The 20309-nt window shown below is 50.0% G+C and overlaps 2 protein-coding genes across 4 annotated transcripts in view; one reads left to right on the top strand and one right to left on the bottom strand.

Moving 5' to 3' along the window:
* The window catches only part of SGPL1 (sphingosine-1-phosphate lyase 1), a 52184-nt gene extending 48065 nt beyond the window's left edge, over positions 1-4119 (top strand). For both annotated transcript variants that reach the window (XM_077894877.1, XM_077894876.1), the window contains 2 exons: positions 893-1013; positions 1504-4119. In XM_077894877.1, coding sequence (XP_077751003.1) covers positions 893-1013; positions 1504-1644 — 262 coding nt within the window. In that variant the 3' untranslated portion in view covers positions 1645-4119. The remainder of the gene's footprint in view (positions 1-892; positions 1014-1503) is intronic.
* A 2373-nt stretch (positions 4120-6492) lies between these two features.
* PCBD1 (pterin-4 alpha-carbinolamine dehydratase 1) lies at positions 6493-10922 on the bottom strand. Of its 2 annotated transcripts, none has more exons than XM_077894879.1 (4): positions 10833-10922; positions 8060-8191; positions 7536-7616; positions 6493-6997 (listed from the first exon to the last, which is right to left on the bottom strand). In XM_077894879.1, the coding sequence occupies exons 1-4, from the start codon at positions 10833-10835 to the stop codon at positions 6899-6901; spliced, it is 315 nt and encodes a 104-aa protein (XP_077751005.1). In that variant the 5' UTR covers positions 10836-10922; the 3' UTR covers positions 6493-6898. The 2 variants fall into 2 exon arrangements, with proteins under 2 accessions (XP_077751005.1, XP_077751004.1); XM_077894878.1 differs by lacking the exon at positions 10833-10922 and adding an exon at positions 10004-10127.
* Positions 10923-20309: the final 9387 nt, after the last annotated feature.

Raw genomic sequence — 20309 nt, forward strand, 5'->3', positions numbered from 1 at the left:
TGCCCCCGCCCTCTTCCCTGCCCCACCTTGTACACCACCATCCGATTGCTCTTGCACATGGACTCGTTCCCTGAATCATACTTAGTCCAGAACTTTCCATAGGGCCTCTCACTGTTCAGGCCCACTGCTCTCTTCTATAATATTTTGTAATTAATTTTCCATGATGCCTGTAAAGAAACACCTCACCGGATGGCAGAGGTCTGTCCACTGTCCAGTGTTTCACTTGTGGCGCCGTTGCCAGGCCCATCTGGACTCTGCTGCTTCCTCTTCACAGTCCTTTTTTTTTTTTTTTTTTTTTTTTTTTTTAAGATTTTATTTATTTATTAGAGAGAGAGAGAGACAGGCAGAGGGAGAAGCAGGTTCCATGCAGGGAGCCTGACATGGGACTCGATCCCCGGTCTCCAGGATCACACCCTGGGCCGAAGGCGGCGCTAAACCACTAAGCTAATGAGGCTGCCCTTCACCGTCCTTCTGTACCCCAGCATCCCTCCGGGGGAGGGAGAGCTGCTGCCTTGCCTTGGAGTCCTTCAAAACCCCTCTGGCCCTACACCCTTAAGGGTTTATCGTCTACAAGGAAATACAAGGGAAGCATCTCCTTGGTGGTCATGTGGCTGAAGGCATAGCCATTGGCAGTCTTGGGAGGGGGGAGCGGGACAGAACAGGCAGCTGTGTTCCTCCTGTCAGGATGTTCTTGCTCATGCTGAGGCCTAAGCCCTCGTGCCAGCCCATGCTTGACAGCCCATGTATTTGAGAGCCCTGATTCCCAGGATTGGGAACGCTTGTCACAGATAACACAAAGAAGTGAGTGCTAAACTCCAGTGTGGGAGGGCTGCTTTCTTTTAGAACTTTGTTTTCTTCCCCGAGGTTCACCTGTCTGTCTCTTTGCCCATAGTATTCATTTCTGCATCACGCTGGTGCACACCCGGAAGCGAGTAGCCATACAGTTCTTAAAGGACATCCGGGAGTCGGTCACTCAAATCATGAAGAATCCGAAAGCAAAGACCACAGGAATGGTAGGGACACTTCAAATATTTTTCTTGTGGAAGTTTAGGTGCCATGGGGGGTTTGGAAGAACCAAGTGGCCTCTAGTCTGTTCCTGCCTCTGTCCCATCTCCACAAACCTTCTTCCTTTGAGCAGATGACCTCTGCCTCACCCACTCCCAAGCTGTTTGGTCTTGAGTGAGGTGTGCTGTATAGAAAAGCACCTGGTAACTTGAAAGTGCTATACAAAGGCAGGTGTGGTCGTGCCTTATTGAGAAGAAAATTATGACACAGGAAGGACAATAAGCCTGTTTTCTCTGGAATCTTTGACATAGGCCAGTTCCTTTGGGCAGAAAGGCAGACTGGCACTTACTTGTGAAGAACTGCCTGGGGTGGGCATGGAGCTTGGGAGGGGAGGGACACAGAAGATGGAGACGGTGTGAAGGGGGAGATGGGAGCCACAGCTTCATGTCTGCCCCGGTACCCGTCACCGCCAGTAACGACCTCTCACTGGATTTGTAGGGTGCGATCTATGGCATGGCCCAGACGACAGTTGACAGGAACCTGGTCGCAGAATTGTCCTCGGTCTTCTTGGACAGCCTCTTCAGCACGGACACTGTGACTCCAAGCAGCCAGATGAATGGTTCTCCGAAACCCCGCTGAGCCTGGATACACTGTGACCCTGAGGGGCTCCTGGCCTGCAGAGGTTCCCGGGGTGTGGAACAGGCCACACACAGGTTCAGCATTTGGTCTTGCTCCGTAGAGCACGACGAGACAGACCATGAGACGGCTTGATCCTCAGGATTCTTGTTCCTCCTCTCATCCTTTGTGGTTTTTTAATATGGAGACCCCGAAGGAGTCCAATACCTAATTATTTTTCCCTGTTCCCAGATGTTACCCTAGGAATTGTTTTAGCCATTTCCTTTTCTAACCTTCTCGCTTTCAACTTGACTTAATCTTTGTGTGGCAGCTGTGACCTGTCCTGAGTCCTTAGGGAGGCTGGAGTATCGTTTTTGTGCTAAAGAAGGTTTTCTTTCTTCTCTCAGGCAGATTGGTGAAGCTGATTGGACAGGAAGCGTCCTTGTAACAGGGTGGGAGTTAGGTACCCTCTAAGCACAAGGCCTCCTCAGCCTCCTCTCTGAGTAGGTGAGTTGTCTCATAGAGTCATGTTTAGTGCAACTCAGTTTCTCTTTCTGAGACACGGATGGATAGGCCGCTGTTCCTGTTTTGCAGGATTGGAATGGCCAAGTATATGTATGTGCTCGGTGTCTTAAGGCAGGCTTTGGTGCGGCCCTCTTTTGTGGTTCCCCCTTGGATATTTGGTTGCCACCGTCTTTGGAGATTTGTGTGCGAAATTGTCCTCACATTGGTGTGCTGTTCCCCTGGATCAGGAAGGGAACGTGGTTTCCAGAGAGCGCAGGACCTTTGGGCCCTGGTCCCGCTCTGTGTCGGCCGTGTTTAGAGCACACCAGGGCCCTGTCCTAGGCTGCTGCTGACCAGAAACCAGAGCCTTTACTAAAGTTCTCTGAGTGTCACATTCAAATAGATGTCTCCACCCCGGAGTGGTCCTCCGCTCCCGCACTGCCATGAGCCATCATGCATGAGAATAGGTCTGCTTGAAGGAACCGCTCAGAGCACCTTCACAAGTTGCCTTGACTTACCTGAGGTGGGTGCGAGGAGGGTGTGAGAGAGCCTTCCAGGCCAGGAACCTTCTCTCCCCATTCGTGCGTCCCTCCTGCCTCTTTCCGTATGTTCAGCTCCCAAAGGTACTGTGGCAGTTTACCCTCAGGTACTGGGCAGTTCTCAGCCCCGGCTAGCATGAGACAAACTTTGGAATAGGAAAGCACGATGGCAACTGTCAGTGGGGCCTGGGCCTGGGATTCCTCCATCAGACTAGTTGCTCAGGGTGGTGCAGGGACGGACCAATCCCTGCACCCACTCCCTCCCCTCTTTGCCCCTGTTCAGGGGCCTTGATCTAGGTGGAGCCACTGTCTTCCCCTGAAGATGACATACTGTGTGCCTTTTCCCTCAGCAGTGAGCAGTGCTGGGCTCCTCCTGACCCAGGCCCCAGGGGAAATGGGGCTGTCTGGAGATTTTTCTTTGGGTGGGGGAGGCCTTTAGGGTAAGTCAGGAGAAAATCTCCTGTGTTCCATTCCCCTTCTCAGGGACTCCTGAACCATTCAACCTCTTCAGACTGCTGGCCTCTGGCCTCCCTCACTGGGGATGCTGCCGGGAGGGCCGAGATGACCAGACTCCCCCAGGCTCCCTAGTGGGTTTGTCTGAAGTGGTCTTTAGCACTGTACTTCCTCCACAATAACTGTGAGTCGCTGGCCGGGTCACTGCAGGGCTGATGTGTGTGTGTGTGTGTGTGTGTGTGTGTGTGTGCCTCCTGGGGTGGTCGGTTCCAGGAAGGGGTGGGTGTGTGTGTGTGTGTGTGTGTGTGAGTGTGTGTGTGTGTGTCTAAGATCCTTTGGACACGGGAGCTATGCTCCTTCCAGTCATTCAACTGGTGGGCACCTCCCGAGAGAGGAGCTGTGGCCAGAGCCGTGTGTGAATGCCCTTGGGTCTCCGGCACATTGATGGTGTTGGAGGAAGACCAGGGATCCAGAACCACCCAGCAGGCCCCACTGTGGCTTGCTGGCTGCTAAAATGGAGAAGCAGGTGCCCCCTAGAACGTGCTGTTGCTTCCAGTGTCTGCAGACCCTTCCTCTGCTGTGACAGCACTGCTGGCCCCGGGGACAGTGGTGTTTTTCAAAGGGACCTACTGTAGCCACTTTGATCACAAGCCTTAGTTTGACTCAACACTTGTGGGCTTTCCACTCTATGTGTATCTGTGCATAGGAACACCTAGTCTGGCAGAGGCAGGCCGAATGTCTCCACGAGGTCATATGCTAGCAGATGTCGCATTGGCCTCTGCAGAAGCTGTACTGTCTGGTTTCTATGTTGAGTAAGTAGTTGTGACTGTACTGCCTTGTCACTTTTAATATTACCAGTTTTATACTTGGAAATGGTACTTGCCTCTTTTAAATCTTTTCTGTATTTAACCTCCTTCTTCCCAGCTCAGTGCTCCCTTCCTAATTGCAGCAATAATATCTTAAAAAAGCAATTCAGTAATTAAACGACTGAAATCTTAACTGACGAGCTGGCTGGATTCGTTTGCTTATTTGGGGGCAGGTGGGAGGTCCCAGGTGGGGCGGTGGCCGCTGGTGGGAGAGCGCCCCCTCGTGGTGAAATGGTTGTGTGCGGCCACGGATATTAGGGCACCTTCACAGGGGTGTCACCAGGGGCGGTGGGCATACCTGCTTGGAGGAGGGCTTTGGTTCCCCAGGGCATGGGCCCTGCCTTGTGTTGTCTTCCCTCTTCGCCATCTGCTTCTGCATATACCTTAGTGATGGATTGAACCCTCCTGGGTGGGCTCTAGCCAGCCGGGCACTGGCTTCAAGCCTGCATCTGGTGTGGGAGCCAGTGGAACCCTCCAAATCTCTCTGCACATGAAACTTCTGGGCATCTTGTTCCATTCCAAGTAAGAAGTCTTTCCAAAGGTCCCGGAGGCTGTCACTCAGGTAACCCAGCTTTTCAACCCATTTGTGGACTTTGCCAGAACCAAGGGATGTCATCTCTGCTAGTTTTCTGCTATATGACTCGAATTTCCTGAGCACCTACTTGCTTTGGGGTTAATGCTAGAGGATGAAGCCAGGATATGCTTGGTTAGGAGGCCTGGTCCCCCCATCCAAGAATTGGTGTTTGGATGCTTATTCCTGCTACTTACAGCCTTGAACCCTCTTGCCTCCTCTGTGGGTTCTTGGTAGCAATGAGTCACCTGTAGCCAGACCCAGCAATGGCAGAAGTATTGACAGAGGCCTGACTTGACAGCTACCAACTACAGCTGGGGTGAGCAAAAGTCAGCTGTTTGAGAGCCTTTTCTTGAGTTGGAGTCTTTTTATTATGTTTTTTTTTTTTTTTTTAAGATTTTATTTATTTGACAGAGTGCAGCTGTGAGCACAAGCGGGGGAGTGGCAGGCAAAGGGAGAGGGAGAAGCAGGGAGCCCAATGCAGGACTCGATCCCAGGACCCCGGGATCATGATCTGAACTGTAAGCAGATGCTTAACCGACTAAGCCACCCAGGTGCCTCCCAGTTGGAGTCTTAATTGCCATCCTTTGCCTTGGGCTTTTTTTTTTTTTTCCACAATCTCCCCATAACATCTTCTCTATAGCTTCAGTTATTTGCATGAATTGTAGAACAAACATTTCTGAAAAAGTATTGCTTGTGTCTTTGGCCCACAGAAAAGTCCTTCATAGAACTGTAGCATCCTCTAGGTTGGTGTCTCTCAACCCCTGATCCAGGGTAAGCAGAGGCAGGAAGGTGACCTAACACGTGCTCCATAATTGCATGTCTGGTGGCTTCTGTCCCCTAATCCGCAGTCATCAGAACCAAGCTCACTTAGGAAAAGTGAAGTCAGAAGTGGAGCAGTGGGAGGGAGATCACCATCCGAATCTCCCTGGTTTTGATAGTAAGTTTTCTGAGAACCTGCCGTTGACATAGGTGTTGTTAATCCTTAGATCCTGCTGGTACCTCTTACCAACCGTATGCTTGTTTCTCAGACACCAACCTCTGCCTCTTTTCTGGCCCTTGTTGTAGGACCAACTCATTCAGGGTGACTAGGTTGTGATGTTGCTAAATGTCTGCTTCAAGAGATCCTGGCATTTGCAAGTCAGCTTAGAATGCAGGCAGCTTCAGGTTAGGGGATCATAGATGAGAAGCCATCGGGAGACGGGCTTCAACCAAATCTTGCATAATGGCATATGCAGAATGCCACCCATGTGGCATGCACTGGAGAGAGAGGAGACTGTGCTCTCTGCCCCCCACTCCTCCCAGTTAAAGCATATTAGTGGGAACAGTCTATCCTGGAGGTGGAGTCGTCTATCCTAGGTTGGAGGACTGATCTGTAGGAATCTGCTCTTTAACTGCTCAGATGGTAACTAACCCGTCACCTCCTAAGCTAGGATTTTTGTCCTCTCCCTTACACAGTAAGGGCAAGCAAACCTGGAGACTCTGGCTAAGTCTCTAAAAAACCGTAAGAAGCTATCAGGATTAGAAGTTGTGGACCAGGAAGGGCATAATGCAGCCTCAGACCGCCACACATAAATACAGATGTCCTTTACTTTTATTCATGGCGCCCCTTCAGCCATCCCTGCCTCAAGAATCCCATTCTGATCTTCAAGGCACAAGTCACTGAAGCCTCCAGACACCCCTGTCAATCACTTCATGTTCCCTTAGCTCATTTCTTACCCTTGCCTCTAGCATCGACGTCATTCATCCTGCCTAGTGGTGGTTAACCGCGTCCTGCATAATTCCCCTACATGACCATGAACTCCATGAAGACAGGGTGGTCAGGTCCCACTTTCCCCTCCAGTGCCTCAAACAGTGCCTCCCACGGAGTAAGGGCTTTAAATGCCTGTTGACTCCAATTTGGACTGACCTGTGGAAAAGAAGGTTCTAGAGCCTGAGGCCAAGTGAAACAGTTTTATTTGAGGCATAAAAGCACAGGTGTTTCTGTCACACACAAAGGGGTTGACTTTAGGTTCTGGTTTCTAAGATAAGACAGTGTGCATCTCAGACACCGCTTCCTGGGAAATGTGTTAGGGAGCAGGACACGGCCTGGCAAGGAGACCGTTACTGTGCCGGGAAGTCTTGCAGCAAGGGAAGATGGTGCTGAGCGAGCGTGTGACAGAGCGCTGGGGATGAAGAGGGGTGTGGGGAAGAAAGGTCGGTGCTGGCGCTGGCATCTCCTTCCACAGCAGGGTCCACTCGGCAGTTCTGGCTGCAGCGACATCTCAGGGCTCCCCGATTCCCTCCCTGGGTTCCCAGTTCAGTCACCCCCTTCCCCTGAAGCGTTCAGAGAGGAAGGCAGGGGCCTAGGTCATGGACACCGCTACTTGTTCGATGAAGCTGGCCAGGTTTATGTCCCGTTCCGAAAGGCCGGCACACTCGTGGGTGCTCAGGGTGATGTGGACCTGGAATCAAACCAGAGATACGGGCCCTGGCACCCCTCTCTCCCCTGGGGGCTCCTCCCAAGAGTCACTAGCAGCAGTGCAAACCCTCCCGTCTTGGCACGTGGTGGCTGTTGAATGGCCGCACGCATTCGCCGCAGTCAGTCCTGTCTGCTTGTGGAGCGTGGTTCCTACTTTTTCATTCTTAGCTCAGGTTCCTACTTCTTCATTCCCCCGCACCTCCAGGAGGATCTAACCCATTGGGAGCTATCAGCAGGGACCGTGGCCCCTCCCCACAGCCTTGCCTTCTGTGGGCTCCGCCTTCTTATCGTCTACTTATTGTCTACCCCGCCCGCGAGTCCTCTCAGTGTTTCCACGTGCAATTCTTTAATTTGTAGTGAGCCTGACCGTTTGGCAGGGGTGTTCCTGATGATTCTAGGAAAGAGCCCAAAGGACCAGGAGGGGCAGACAGGCAAACTTTGGTTGGGAGGCGCTGAGGGAAGCCCTAGGAAGGGCCCTCAGAACTCAGCCGGGCCGGCCACGGCAGGCACGCACCGCTCACCTTGTTGTACACGTTAAACCATTCAGGATGGTGGTCCAGTTTCTCAGCCTGCAGGGCCACCCTCGTCATGAAGCCAAAAGCCTGCGGTGGTGAAGTGAGACGCAGGTTAGCACTCTGAGAGGGAGGCCGGTGGTGCAGGGCCTAGGTGCGGGAGCCGGACTGGCCAGCTTCAGTCACCCCCTAGCAACCCATGGCTGGTTCTGCACTGCAGCTCAAGGTGGCCCTTCAGTAGGAGGAACGTCTTGTTCTAGGACCCTGCCTTACGGTGGAAACACCGCAGAGGTGTTGAGTCTTGGCCAGTTCTTGGTTATCTGCTAAAATGTACCTCTGTATCCTACTTGACCCATCTCCTCTGAGGATCGTTTCTAAGAGTTCCAGGTATATGGAGAACCCAGGTCCCAGCTCCCCACTCCCCAGGGGTGACACTCGAAGTCAACCTGACTAGGGTAGTTTGGGTAGCAGGGCTTTGAGGGAGAGAACCCCATCCGCCCCAGTCTCAGACACTGTCCCATCCGCTGACATACCCGATTGAAGTCTTTGAAATGGAACTGCTTGAAGATGGCGTCTCGGCCCTCCACCTCGTTCCACCCCACAGCCCTCAGGTTTGGCAGCAGCTGGTCCCTCTCCTCAGCACTTAGCCTGTGCGCTTTGCCAGCCTAGGAGAGGCAACAGAGGCCCACGGGCCTTCTTTCTACAGGACCCAGGGGAGGGCCCTGGTCACGAGGGGCATTCAGGCAACCTCCGCGGGTGCTCTGGGGGGGCACAGCCTAAAGCAACCACAGGGAGTTGTTGACGGTGGCACCCGGCCCTGGAGGTGGGGCCCTGGCTCACATACTGATAGGTTCTTAGGTTTTGACACTTTGCTCAGAGGTCAGAAAATCCTGAGGTGTGATGTAAGTCACTGGGGCTCAGCAACCCCCCAACCCCTGCTCCCAAAGCCTGACAGAGCCCCGCCCCATAGGTTTCTTATGATAATGAGAGTAAAAGCAAAACCAAGCCCAGATGCAAATGTGTTACTACCCAACTTTTCAGAAAGAGTACCCACGACGGTCTAAGCCTCCTTTTCCTGCTGTGGACTGTATCCAGTTCACCCCCATGGCCACCCTTCTACTCAAGGAATCTAGGCCTGGAAAGGGAAAAAGAGCACGGTTCCCCCCACACAAACACACACGCACATCCCCCTCAGCCCGTGAGCACAGGCATCATTCTCAAAGCGGGTCTGAGTCTGCATCCCAGGCCCCCCAGGGAAAGGAGCCAGCACTGACCACACCTTCCAGCTGATTCTTGGCCACACCACCTCTGACACTCCCTGGAACTACCTCCCAGTGGGTGTTCATCATGCCCCCATGCAGCCTCAGTACTAGCTGCCAGGCCTAGGGGTTCCAGATCCCCACCTTCTCTTCTACTCCGTCAGCCTGGGGAGCCTGAGCCAGAGCTCAGACCCAAAGTGGAAGTTAACCTGGCCGAGGGCGACTGGCAAACCTAGTGCCTCAGCCTGTTGACCTACTGTGTGTGCAAAGTGCCCTCGAGGCAGCCCAGACCTGCAGGGTACGGGCCAAGAGTGGAACCCTCAGGCACAGAAGGAGGCAAAGGCCGGTTCTGTTCCTGGGGGGGTGGATCCAGACCTAGGCACTGCATCAGGGATCCCAGCACTGAAACTGCTGAAACAGAAACTCCAGAGCGCTGAGGGAAAGCGAGCCACTAAGTGGGGTGGAGGATGGGAGGGAGGTTAATTTAGCTTCACAAGCAGCCCTGGGGGGAGTTGGCAGGACTGGTTCAGGCCCCAGATCTGCCATTCTCCAGTGAGGTGGCCCTGGGGCACTCACCTCCCTGGGCTCCAGAGCCAGAAGGGACCCAGAACTTCCACTTTCAGATCAGCAAGAGGAGCCAATGGGACACTTCAGTAAATTCCCCTGTTACTAAGGGGGTGCCATCTGCATCCGTTAAAGGAGACTCCCTGGGGCCGGCTGGCTTGATAGGCCTTGCAGGCCTGGGGTCCAACTGGAAAGCATTGCAGCCTCCTCTAAGTCAATCTTTCCCTCCCTCCTGAAAACACTTGTTTTCTCCTGACTGATCTGGCTTGAGCTTGGCTCTGTGAGATCTGCATCCTGTGCCCAACCCCTGCTCCATTCCAGAGCTGGCCCTTTCTCAGTGGCTGATAAGCCTGGTCAGTGTATCCAGGCAACCTGATGAATGATGTCAGCCCAGGCATCAGAACCCACTGCTTATTAGTTCTCTGGCCCAGAAAGAAGTAGGTGGGTACCGGTGAGCTCCTAGGAGGCACCCCTTGCCCTTGAGAGTCCTCCAGGATCCCCCAAGTTTCACAGCCTGGGGCGGACATGCCCAGCCCCTCTGAGAGCTGGAATCCAAGTGGGGGAAGGGGCAGTGTTTGCTTAGTAAATCACAGGTCAGGCCTGGCCCAGGCCATCTGGGGGAGTGTGCACTCGCTCGGGTTACTGATTACCCACCCTGCCCTGCATCTTTGGGGCCTCTGTGCACCACACAACTGGCCTCTGGCTGTCCCTCCAAGCCACAGCTTTCCAAGTGCCTTCTCAGCTGTCACCGCAGTCCTGACTGCTCCTGAGGCTTCGGGACAGAGACAGGCTGTTTAGAAGAGCCGTCCTGGGTCTAGAGGCTCCTCTCCTCCCCTGCCAGGGCTCCCCTTCACCTCCCCGAGGGTAAGGGTGTTGAAGTAGGGCCCGAGCAGAGGGCCAGGGCCCTCCTGGGGGACACCCAGCCTGCAGGAGCGCTGACCCCGTGCAATCAGGCCCCCCTGGCTGGACACAGGCCTCAAGCGAGGCACGGGGGCAGGCTCTGAGGCCCGGGTGCACGGAGGGCGGGCCCGGAGGGCAGAGGAGCACAGAACCGACCACCCCGCTACTCACACTCAGACACACAGACGCGCCCTCCCCTCACCGTGCAAGAGAACCGGCCTCGGCGGTGGGGGGGTGGGGGTGTGTGTCTGCGGGCTCACCAGCTGCCTCTCCACCCCCACCCAAAACCACGCCCCGCGTGCAGCAGCGGGGCGCCCCGGGACACGGGCGGGAGCAGGGCCGGGCCGGGCTGTGGCTCGCTGTCACCCGGCCGCGCCACCGCCGCTCTCCCGGGCTCAGCTCGCGCTGGGCCACCGCCGGGGGCGCGGGTGGCAGCGGGGCGGGGAAACGGCTCCCGGAGCCCGGGGGCGGGCGAGGGGCTCGCAGGGACGGGCCCCCGCGGTCCGGCCCCGCGATCCGGCCCCGCGATCCGGCCCGCGGTCCGCCCTTCCTCCCCCGGACCCCGCGCGCCCCGACCCCTCACCATGGCGGGCGCGGCGCAGGTGCGGACCGGGCGCAGGTGCGGACGCGGCCGAGCGGCAGGTGGCGGCGGGCGGCAGGGCCGCGGGGAGGGCGGGGCGGGGCCGGGCCGAGGGGGCGGGGCCGGGCCGAGGGGGGCGGGGCCGCGAGGGGGCGGGGCGGGGCCGCGGGGAGGGCGGGGCGGGGCCGCGAGGGGGCGGGGCGGGGCCGCGGGGAGGGCGGGGCGGGGCCGGGCCGAGGGGGCGGGGCCGGGCCGAGGGGAGGGCGGGGCGGGGCGGGGCCGCGGGGGCGGGGCGGGGCCGCGGGGAGGGCGGGGCCGGGCCGCGGGGAGGGCGGGCAATCGCTACCTCGGCCTCTGCCCCTTCCAGCACTTTCTTCCGGGCTCCGTTTCCCGGGAGCTCGGGGGCCGGGGGGCGGCCCCGGGGCGCGGACTTCTGCGTCTGATCTGCGCTCTGCCGCTCACGGGGCCGTGTCCCCCCGGACGCGACATTACCTCTTTCTTTTTTAAAAGCACCAGGTTCACGTGGTGACCTAACTAAAGTGCACAGTTTGATGCCTTTGGCAGTTGTGAGCTCTCGTGCAAGCTCTTACACACCCCGCGTCCCGCGTCCCTGCACGTTCCCTTCCCTCCCTGGCGACCCTTCCTCTCCTTCCGGTCACCATGCGTTAGGTTGCATTTCCTAGGATTTTATGTAAATGCAAACCGTGCAATGTATGCTCTTTGTCTGGCTACTTAGGACTCAACATAATTACTTTGAGGTTCGCCCCTGTGGTTGCATGTATCAATAGTTTCTTCCTTTCTAGGGCTAAGTAAGATTTATTCTGTAGTGTTACATTGTATCGATATACCACAATTTGTTGATCTGTTCACTTGTTGATGGACATTTTGGGTTGTTTGCAGTTTTTCACTATTACACATAAAGCTGCTGTGCACCTTCCCGTCCAAGTCCATTTAGATGCTTTCCTTTTTCTTGGGTAAATGTCTAGGAGTGGAATGGCTAGGTCATGGGGCAGACCGTATGTTTAACTTGTTTTTTTTTAAAGATTTTATTTATTCATGAGAGACAAAGAGAGAGAGAGAGAGAGGCAGACACACAGGCAGAGGGAGAAGCAGGCTCCATGCAGGGAGCCCGACGCCGACTGGATCCCAGGACTCCAGGATCAGGCAGGCCCTGGGCCAAAGGCTGCGCTAAACTGCTGAGCCACCCAGGCTGCCCCAAGTATGTATAACTTTTTTTTTTTTTAAAAGATTTTACTTATTTATCCATGAAAGACATAGACAGAGAGAGAGAGAGAGAGAGAGAGAAGCAGGCTCCATGCCGGGAGCCCGACGCAGGACTCGATCCCAGGACTCCAGGATCGCGCCCTGGGCCGAAGGCAGGCGCTAAACCTCTGAGCCACCCAGGCTGCCCCGAGTATGTATAACCTGTAAGGAAACTGCCAGGCTGTTTCCCAAAGTGGCTGCACCATTTCATGTCCCCACCAGCGGTGTCTGAGAGTTCCAGGTTCCCTACACACCTCACAGGAGCACCAATATTTGTTATGGTCAGTCTCTTTCACTTCAGTCATTCTAACTGGTTATCTGACTGTAGTTTTCCTTTGAGTTTCCTTAATGGCTAATGATATTGAGCACTTGTTCTGGTGTTTATTTGTCATTGGTAAATCTGATGATTTGCCTTCAAATTTCCTGCCCCCCCCCCCCCTTTTTGAGTTGTTTGTGTTCTTCCTGGGTTTTGACAGTTCTTTATTCTGGATGTGAGCACTTCATGAAAGATATAGTTTGCCAGCTTTTTTTTTCTTTGTGTTTCACTCGGTCTTTCAAAGAGCAAATAAATGCCCTTAATTTTAATAAAATCCAATTTATCAACTGTTGCTTCTATGGATTAGTATTTTGGTGTTGCTGCTAAGAAATCTTTGCCTAACCTAATGTCACAAAGATTTTTGTTATGTTTTGTGATGTTTTCTCTTGTGTTTTTTAGTTTTTGGTTTTGCATTTAGGTCTATGATCATTTTTCAGCTAGTTTTCCCTAGGCTTGGAGTTATGGATCCAAATTCGCTTTCTGTGTGAGTGTTCAATTCTTCCCTTCTCCACTGAATTGCTTTTATACCTTTGTAAAAACTCTGTGGAAGGTATACATGTGATTTATTTATAATTGGCCTTAATATGTAGACTCTATCCTGTTCCATTGATCTATTTGTCCATCTTGATGGTAACGCCATACGTCTTGATTACTGTAGCTGTGTAAGTCTTGGAGTCATGTAATACAAGTCCTCTAATGTTCAAAAACATTTTTTCCCCATTAACCTTCATCCCTTCATCCCACTTTTACTCCTCTCCTCCCAATGTGTTACTCTGTGAACTCTAATGTGTTAATATGTATTTTTGTTTTATGTGTTTTACATGTGCTATTGTTTCATCTGTATGTATTTTTATCTTTTGTAAATGAATCTGTGTGCCCTGTCTCATTCTGTTTCTTTCACCCATTTTTGCTATACGTATCTTTAATCGATAGCTTCCAACTGCTGCTCAGTATTCCATGGTGAGCACCCAGAATGGGTAATCATTCCTCCAGTGTTGGACTCAGGTAGCGTCCAACAACCTGCCACCACCACCACCACTACCCACCCCCTAGCATGTGAGTGTGTAACACACAGAGAACAGAACAACAAAGATGATTTTGCAGTGAGTATCTCTTCCAGCTTAGTAGGTCTCTGGCTTGTGGGCAGTTTCTTAGGCAACTGAAATCTAAATCTATATAAATATGTAAATATAAATATCTATCTATCTATCTATCTATCTATCTATCTATCTATCTATTATCTATCTATCTCTTCTATAAACCCAGTAATTCCCTCATGGGTATATATCCCAAATAGTTTCAGATGCTGTGGATAGTGGCTGTGTTGGTCCTTACGTCACGTGCATCATGTGAGGAAGGGTTCCTGTTCCCCTACATTACTTGCACATAATACTCACACTTGGCATTATCTAGCTTTTTAATTTTTGCCAAGTTAACAGGCATAATGATAGCTCACTGTTTTACTTTGCGTTTTCGGATTACTAATGATTCTGAGCACCTCTTCATATGCTTATTAGCACTTGGGGCTTATTGCTTGTAAAGTGCCTTCTAATCTTACTTTTTTTTTTTTTTTTTAAGAATTCACAGTATTCTCTTTTTTAGTTGATTTGCAGGAGTTTATATCTAGATGTTAATTGCTTGTCCGTTTTTGATATCGCAAATATATTCTCCCATTTGGCCATCTGTAAACTAACTTCACATAAAAGGAGAGCTTTCACATTTAGGTCTTACATTTATCTAACCATAAAGTTAACTGAAGAAAAGGAAGAATATTGTCATGGCAGGGAAATTATCAGATAAATCTTCAAAAGCACAAAGTTATAAGGCAGAGAAAAAAAGAGATAAGCCAGTATCCCAACATATAAAATTTCTACCAACAAAGGACACTGTGGAAGAAATGAGTACACATTCAGGGCAGTGGATGAATCCCAAACGTGTTACACTAAGTGACAGCAGCTCAAATGTCTACTTTCTATAATATTATCCCATTTATATAACATTCTGAAAAATACACTAGGCAAAGATTCATGGTTGACTGTGAGGGGCTGCAGGGGGTGGGGGTGGAATCAGACTACTGAGGGGCACAAGGAAACTTTTTTGGTAGGTAATTAAGATATTTTATATTTTGATTGTGGTGTGATCAAATGACTGGATGCCTTTGCCAAAAAGTATGAATAGGTAAATTATATCTCAGTAAACTTAGATTTAAAAAAACGGATCTAGAGTGTGAAATGTTAGGACAATCATTTCCCAATGAAGTTAGTGTCAGAAAAATTGTAAGTGGGCTTCTGGTAATGTTTTCTTTCTGACTGTGTATTGGGTATGTGGGTATGTCAGCCAGGGAAAATTCTTCAAGCTCTACCTCTATGAGTTATGAACTATTTTATATATGTGTTATATTTTAATTTTAAAAATTAAAAAAAAAGCAACAGTGAAGAAATTATTGGAAAAAAAGAGGACTAAGGAAGATTGTCTCTTGAAGTCACCTGGAAGAGAGAAGGGGTACCTATTGAGCATGTGCTGAGCTTGCTAGCTCCTTGTGATAACGCTGAAAAAAAGAGGGAATAGTGAGCTGATTGGTTCTTTTTTTTTTTTTTTTTTTTTTTTTTTTTAAGCAATCTCTCTACCCACTGTGGGGCTTGAACTCATGATTCCAAGATCAAGAGTTGCATGCACTACCAAATGAGCCAGCCAGGTGCTCTGACCTGTTTGGTTTTTGAGCAGAGTTTAGAGAAAACAGGGAGGGCCCAGCACAGCTTTTCCAGCTAGCCAAAGATTCTCAAAGTAAGAAATGACTTCACTGTAAAAATCAAGTCAGGGGTGCAGTTGTAAGACTCTTTGTCACGACCTTAGAGAGATTTAAGGCTGTGTGTCATACTTTCAGATAGGCAACAGGTCTTCTAGAAGAATCTTTAGGATATGACTCTTAGACCAACTTTTCCAATCAGGAAGGCTGTTAAAAATCCTGAGGACATGGTTCTGCAGTGCCCTGACTCACAACCCAAGGTAGAGCAGGGCCTCTCTGAAGGAGATTTGTGGCTGGAAGTTTTGTCTACTACAATAAACCTCCATAAGATTCATAAGAACCTCACACAATTTTTTAGAGTATTGTATTGGTAATAGCACTACCCACTCAGACTGAAAAAGATAGAGACAATTGAAAAGGAAAAGTCCTCGAGGAGTGGGATTCAGACTGAAAAAGCTACTGTATTTCAAATAGGAGCATTTCTTATGAGAACTTAGTGTCCTAAGCCGAGAGCTATGGAAGATTGACTCCCTGGGGCAGGACTGGGCTGCCCGGGGGCAGGACGATCCAGGATCTTATGATGATCATGCCCTGCTGGATTTCAGAATTGCTAAGGCCCACTGACTACTGCATGCCTCCTTCTCCTTCCCTTTTTTTGAGCAGGAATGTTTATCCAGCCGTCCACATGTTGAGTGCGGAAGGGTTAAGAGCAATGTCCTGGTAAAAGTGAAAATGCCCTGTCATCTTCCTGTTGGAAGTGTCACACATCCCTTGCAGCCCCTTTCGCCCCAGCAGGGTATGCTTTGACTCATGAGCCATGCTCTCTGGGGGTAGAATATGAACAGACATCCTAACAAGTAGTCTGAAGGCCTCACATTGGGCTAAGCAGCCTGAGCTCCTCCATTTAACACCTCTGTCAGGATGAGGTGAGTTATGCTGCAGTAATGGATAAGCCCCCAAATCTCAGTGGCTCAACATAAGAAAAGCTTCTTTCTTTCACAATACCCAATGCAGGTTAGCTCCACCCAATGGAGTCTATCCATTGTAATCACAGAGGAACCTAGGCCAGTGGAGGTTTCTTGTCTTCTATATTTCCACAATTACTAATCACTAGAGAGGTGGGATGGGGATGTGATGGATTAGCATTGGATCTTAAGTTTTAGCTCATGTGGCTGTGCCCAGCTTCAGATGGAATGGAGAAGTGCAGTTCTACCCTCTGCCTGGGAAGTGATGCTGGAAATACCTGATGAGTTGCATGAAGGACCATTGAGTTCACCACCTCCATGGTGGAGTACCTAAAGAAGTTGATTGCTGGCTCATGGGATGCCACATCATGTGGGACAGTGGGTCAGGCATATGGAGGCTCCAGGGGCATGGTCTGGCCCAGGGAAACTTTTGAGCCCCCCTTATTGAGTCTAGATGTTCATAATGTCTGGATTTTTTGGGGCTGTCTTCTGATCCTACTATTCTACTCCTAGAATTTCATCCCTCCATTAATATGACTTAATAAATTACCTCTTCCAAGAAGTAGGGGCAGATCCAGAATTTTTGTATAAGTCTAATGTGTATGTAATTGTGGAGGCCCTCTTTAGGCAAAATAACACAAAGTCCGGAAAAAAATCTCCCTGCATGAATTTAAGCTCAAATATGAATTTTTATTCAAAAGGAGAAAGGCAGTCACAAAACAAATTGCAAATTTAAAAGAACTACCATAAACATCACAGAGTTCATAGAAATAATATAATATTTTAATTAGGTGCCTGACACACATCTCTAATAGTTTTTATTTCCTACAATTTCATCTACATTTTGATTGCTTCATACGATGATAGTTTTCATTAGCATTTTAAAAAAGAGAATAGGAAGGTAAATTGTGGTAATTATGTTAGCTGATTATTTTGTTCATAGTTTAGATGTGTAAACTGACCTCACACACGTACAGACTTGCTAGCTGGATCTGACCAACAATGAAATTTTGATGCATTCTATCTGTGCAATACAAAAAAAATAACCATGTATTTATAACTGAATATGTTAAATTATTGAGATTTTGCTAATATGAAGGGAGAAGATGTCTTTTTTAAAGATTTATTTATTTATTTGAGAGAGAGAGAAGAGGGCAGAGGGAGAGAGAATCTTTTTTTTTTTTTTTTTTTTTTTTTTTTTGAGGCAGAGAGAATCTTAAGCAGATTCCATGCCCAGTGTGGAGCCCAATGTGGGCTCAATCTCAGGACGAGATCATGACCTGAGCCAAAACCAAGAGTCAGATGCTTAACTGAATCAGCCACCCAGGAGCTCTGAGAAGATGTCTCTTTCTACCAGAAGTCAAGGAAAAGGAAAATGCTTGAAAATGAAAATACTATACAACTGACAACTGCAAGAATGTTCTAGAGGTTAGATGCTGGCTGTGTACATAAGGAGCCTTCTTCTCCCGCATTAGCCACATGCCCCTTGCCAGGGGCCAAGGGATGCATTCGTGTCATGGTGTCTGACCCTGCATCATTTTGTCTTCACCTGATGAGTCAATCCAGCAGGAGGTAGGACTATTTCTGGAAGGTGTTCCTACAACCAGAATGGCCACCAATAGCTGATCTAGATGGAAGTCACTGAGAATCACATATGTGTACCTATCCTCCTGAACCCAAATTAAGCATTTTCCCCAACTCAGCTTGCCCTTCACCAGGTCCCCAAGCCCACGGGGCATCTAGTCTAACACAACCCAACTTGGGATGAGCAACATCAGGGGACTCCACTGAGAGACAAAAGACTAGGGCCTTAGCCCACTGTATCTAAAATATCAAAACATCTTTCTCTTGCAAATTTCATAAACACACAGGACCAGATTGGTTCCTGGATGGATCCCATTCAGGTGAAGGGCCCTGAGGCTCAGAATCTGTTTTCTTCAGTAAATCCACCCCAGCCTTGGTAATACGGCTGGGCATAAAGAGAAAGGTAAGAGGCACCTTTCCACGCCGCTCTGTGCCCTCTGAGGGTCACTATGCAGAGGCAACCACAGGAACTGGAGCAGCACCTGCCCTGAGGTCCCGCTCTTCCATTGGCCTAACTGTGGGATCTTGGGCAAATTCACTTTTGGAGCTTCGGTTTACTCAACTGTGCAATGGGAGTAATAGTAATAATAGTTGCCTTTTAGGGTTTTTGCAATGACTAAATGAGATATTCTGTGACAAGTGCCTGGCACCGTGCCTGTGTCCTCTCAACCACAGGAAGGTCCCCTGCGCAGTCTGCCCACTGTTATTCTCTGCTCCCTCTGCCTGAGGACGTTCTCGGTCCCTAGAACAAGCTCTGTCTAGACAGATGGAGTAGGAGGGTAATACCTGGCTCTCTACCAATGTGGACCAGGGCTTACTGTGTAAAATCCGCCTCCTTGCCCCCTGGGTGAGCAATCCTGGTGTGTTCTACACGGTGTCTCAGGGGTCCCTGGTGGACTCAGCCCATGGCCCTCGGTGACCTCCTCTTCAACGCACATGCCCTAGACTTTCCTCCCTTTGCCACCAACCTGCCTGCAATCTTTTTTTTTTTTTCTTAATTCAAGATAGTCCTTTCTTATTGATTTGTAGGACAATAGCCCCTCATTTATTACAGATGTTATAAATATTTCTCTGAATCTCATTTGCTTTTTAGCTTAGTGACACTGCGAAATGTTACACTGGCGGCGGGTGGGGTGGGGTGGGGATGGGTGGGTGGGTGGGAGGGGAGCAAGGGGAGAGGCAGAGGGAGAGGAAGAGAGAAAATCCCAAGCAGGCTCCATGCCTAGTGCAGAACCTGACCTGGGGCTCGATCTCACAACCCGAGATCATGACCTGAGCCAACGTCAAGTGTCGGACGCTTAACCGATTGAGCCACCCAGGTCCCTGAAACATTAAATTTTTAGATAGTTGGATCTGTCTGACTTTTCCTTTGTGGTTTCTGGATTTCATGTCTAGCTTAGAAAGAACTTCCTTACACCGAGATGAACAAATATCGGACAGATGGTAAAAAGTGTTCAGGTTATTGATCTCTCTAGAATGGACTTTGGGGCATCATGTGAGATATAGTAACGCTAATAGCAACAACAACAACAATAGCAATACTTACTGTTTCATTTTCCAAGGGGGTAAGGAAAATTCTCACACTATTTGTTGGTATCCCAACTAGCCCATCATGTCCTCCCGCCTGAATGCTGCTCCTGCATACTGCCCAATTCCCATGCTCCCCATTGCATGGCTTCTGGAGTCTTTGTTCTGTTCCTTTGATGCATCAACTCTGCCCCATTTTAATTACTCTAGCTTTACAGCATGTTTTGATATCTGGTAGGTCAAGTCTCATCTCATTTTTCTTCTTTTCTCAAAAATATTCTTGGTGATTCTTCCTTGTTTATTCTTTCCAGTGAGCTTTAAAACCAGCCTGTCAAGTTCTATAAAAATCCCTTTAGGGTTCTGATTGGAAATGCATTGAATTTATAGATTTAATTTGGGAAGAATTGACATCTTCCTATTATCGAGTCTTCCCATCTGGAGCATGATATATCACTCCATTTATTCAAGCCTTCTTTATGTCCTTCAGTAAAGTTTTATTGTGTTCCTTGCATAGGACTTGGACATTTCTCATTAAGTTTACTCTTAGGTTTTTTATAGTCTTGGTTGGCCATTGTGCATAGGATATTTTTCCCATTACATTTCTAATTGGCTATTGTTGGGTGTGTATGTGGGGCATGAATTTTGTACCTTGTCTGCAGTCACACCAATGCTCTGTCTATTCAGTTCTAATGTTTTTCTGTGGGTTAGCAGAAGTCTAACCCGGCCATGCCTGTCCCACATGGGATGGGCTTCCATCAAGAGCAGAGGGCTCTGTTGACCCTGCATGGCAGCAGCTGAGTGCACCGACCCCATTAGGGCTGCTGGAGGGACAGCTGCATGGGGCAGAGCTCTCCACTTGTGGCCCTAGATCCCTTCCAGCTCTAAGCTTCTCTGAGTTCATAATTCTGGTGGCTGTGTCTGTTTTCAGGCACCATCTTCCCAGCTGCATGATAATCAAGGACGAGTTTCCTTCCCTCCCTCCTTCCTTTCCATCCTCACCTATTCTTGTTTGATTTCTCCATGCTGAGCACTGTGACCAGTGGCAGGAAGGAGGGGAAAGGGATACTGAGATGATAGTT

The sequence above is a fragment of the Canis aureus genome, chromosome 4 (assembly GCF_053574225.1).
Source record: "Canis aureus isolate CA01 chromosome 4, VMU_Caureus_v.1.0, whole genome shotgun sequence".
Classification (NCBI taxonomy): Eukaryota; Metazoa; Chordata; class Mammalia; order Carnivora; family Canidae; genus Canis; species Canis aureus.

Coding starts and splice junctions, on each gene's coding strand:
- PCBD1 (XM_077894878.1), bottom strand. Junction 7,617..8,059: donor ATTTCAAAGACTTCAATCGG/GTATGTCAGCGG, acceptor TCACCACCGCAG/GCTTTTGGCTTCATGACGAG. Junction 6,998..7,535: donor GGTTTAACGTGTACAACAAG/GTGAGCGGTGCG, acceptor GTTTGATTCCAG/GTCCACATCACCCTGAGCAC.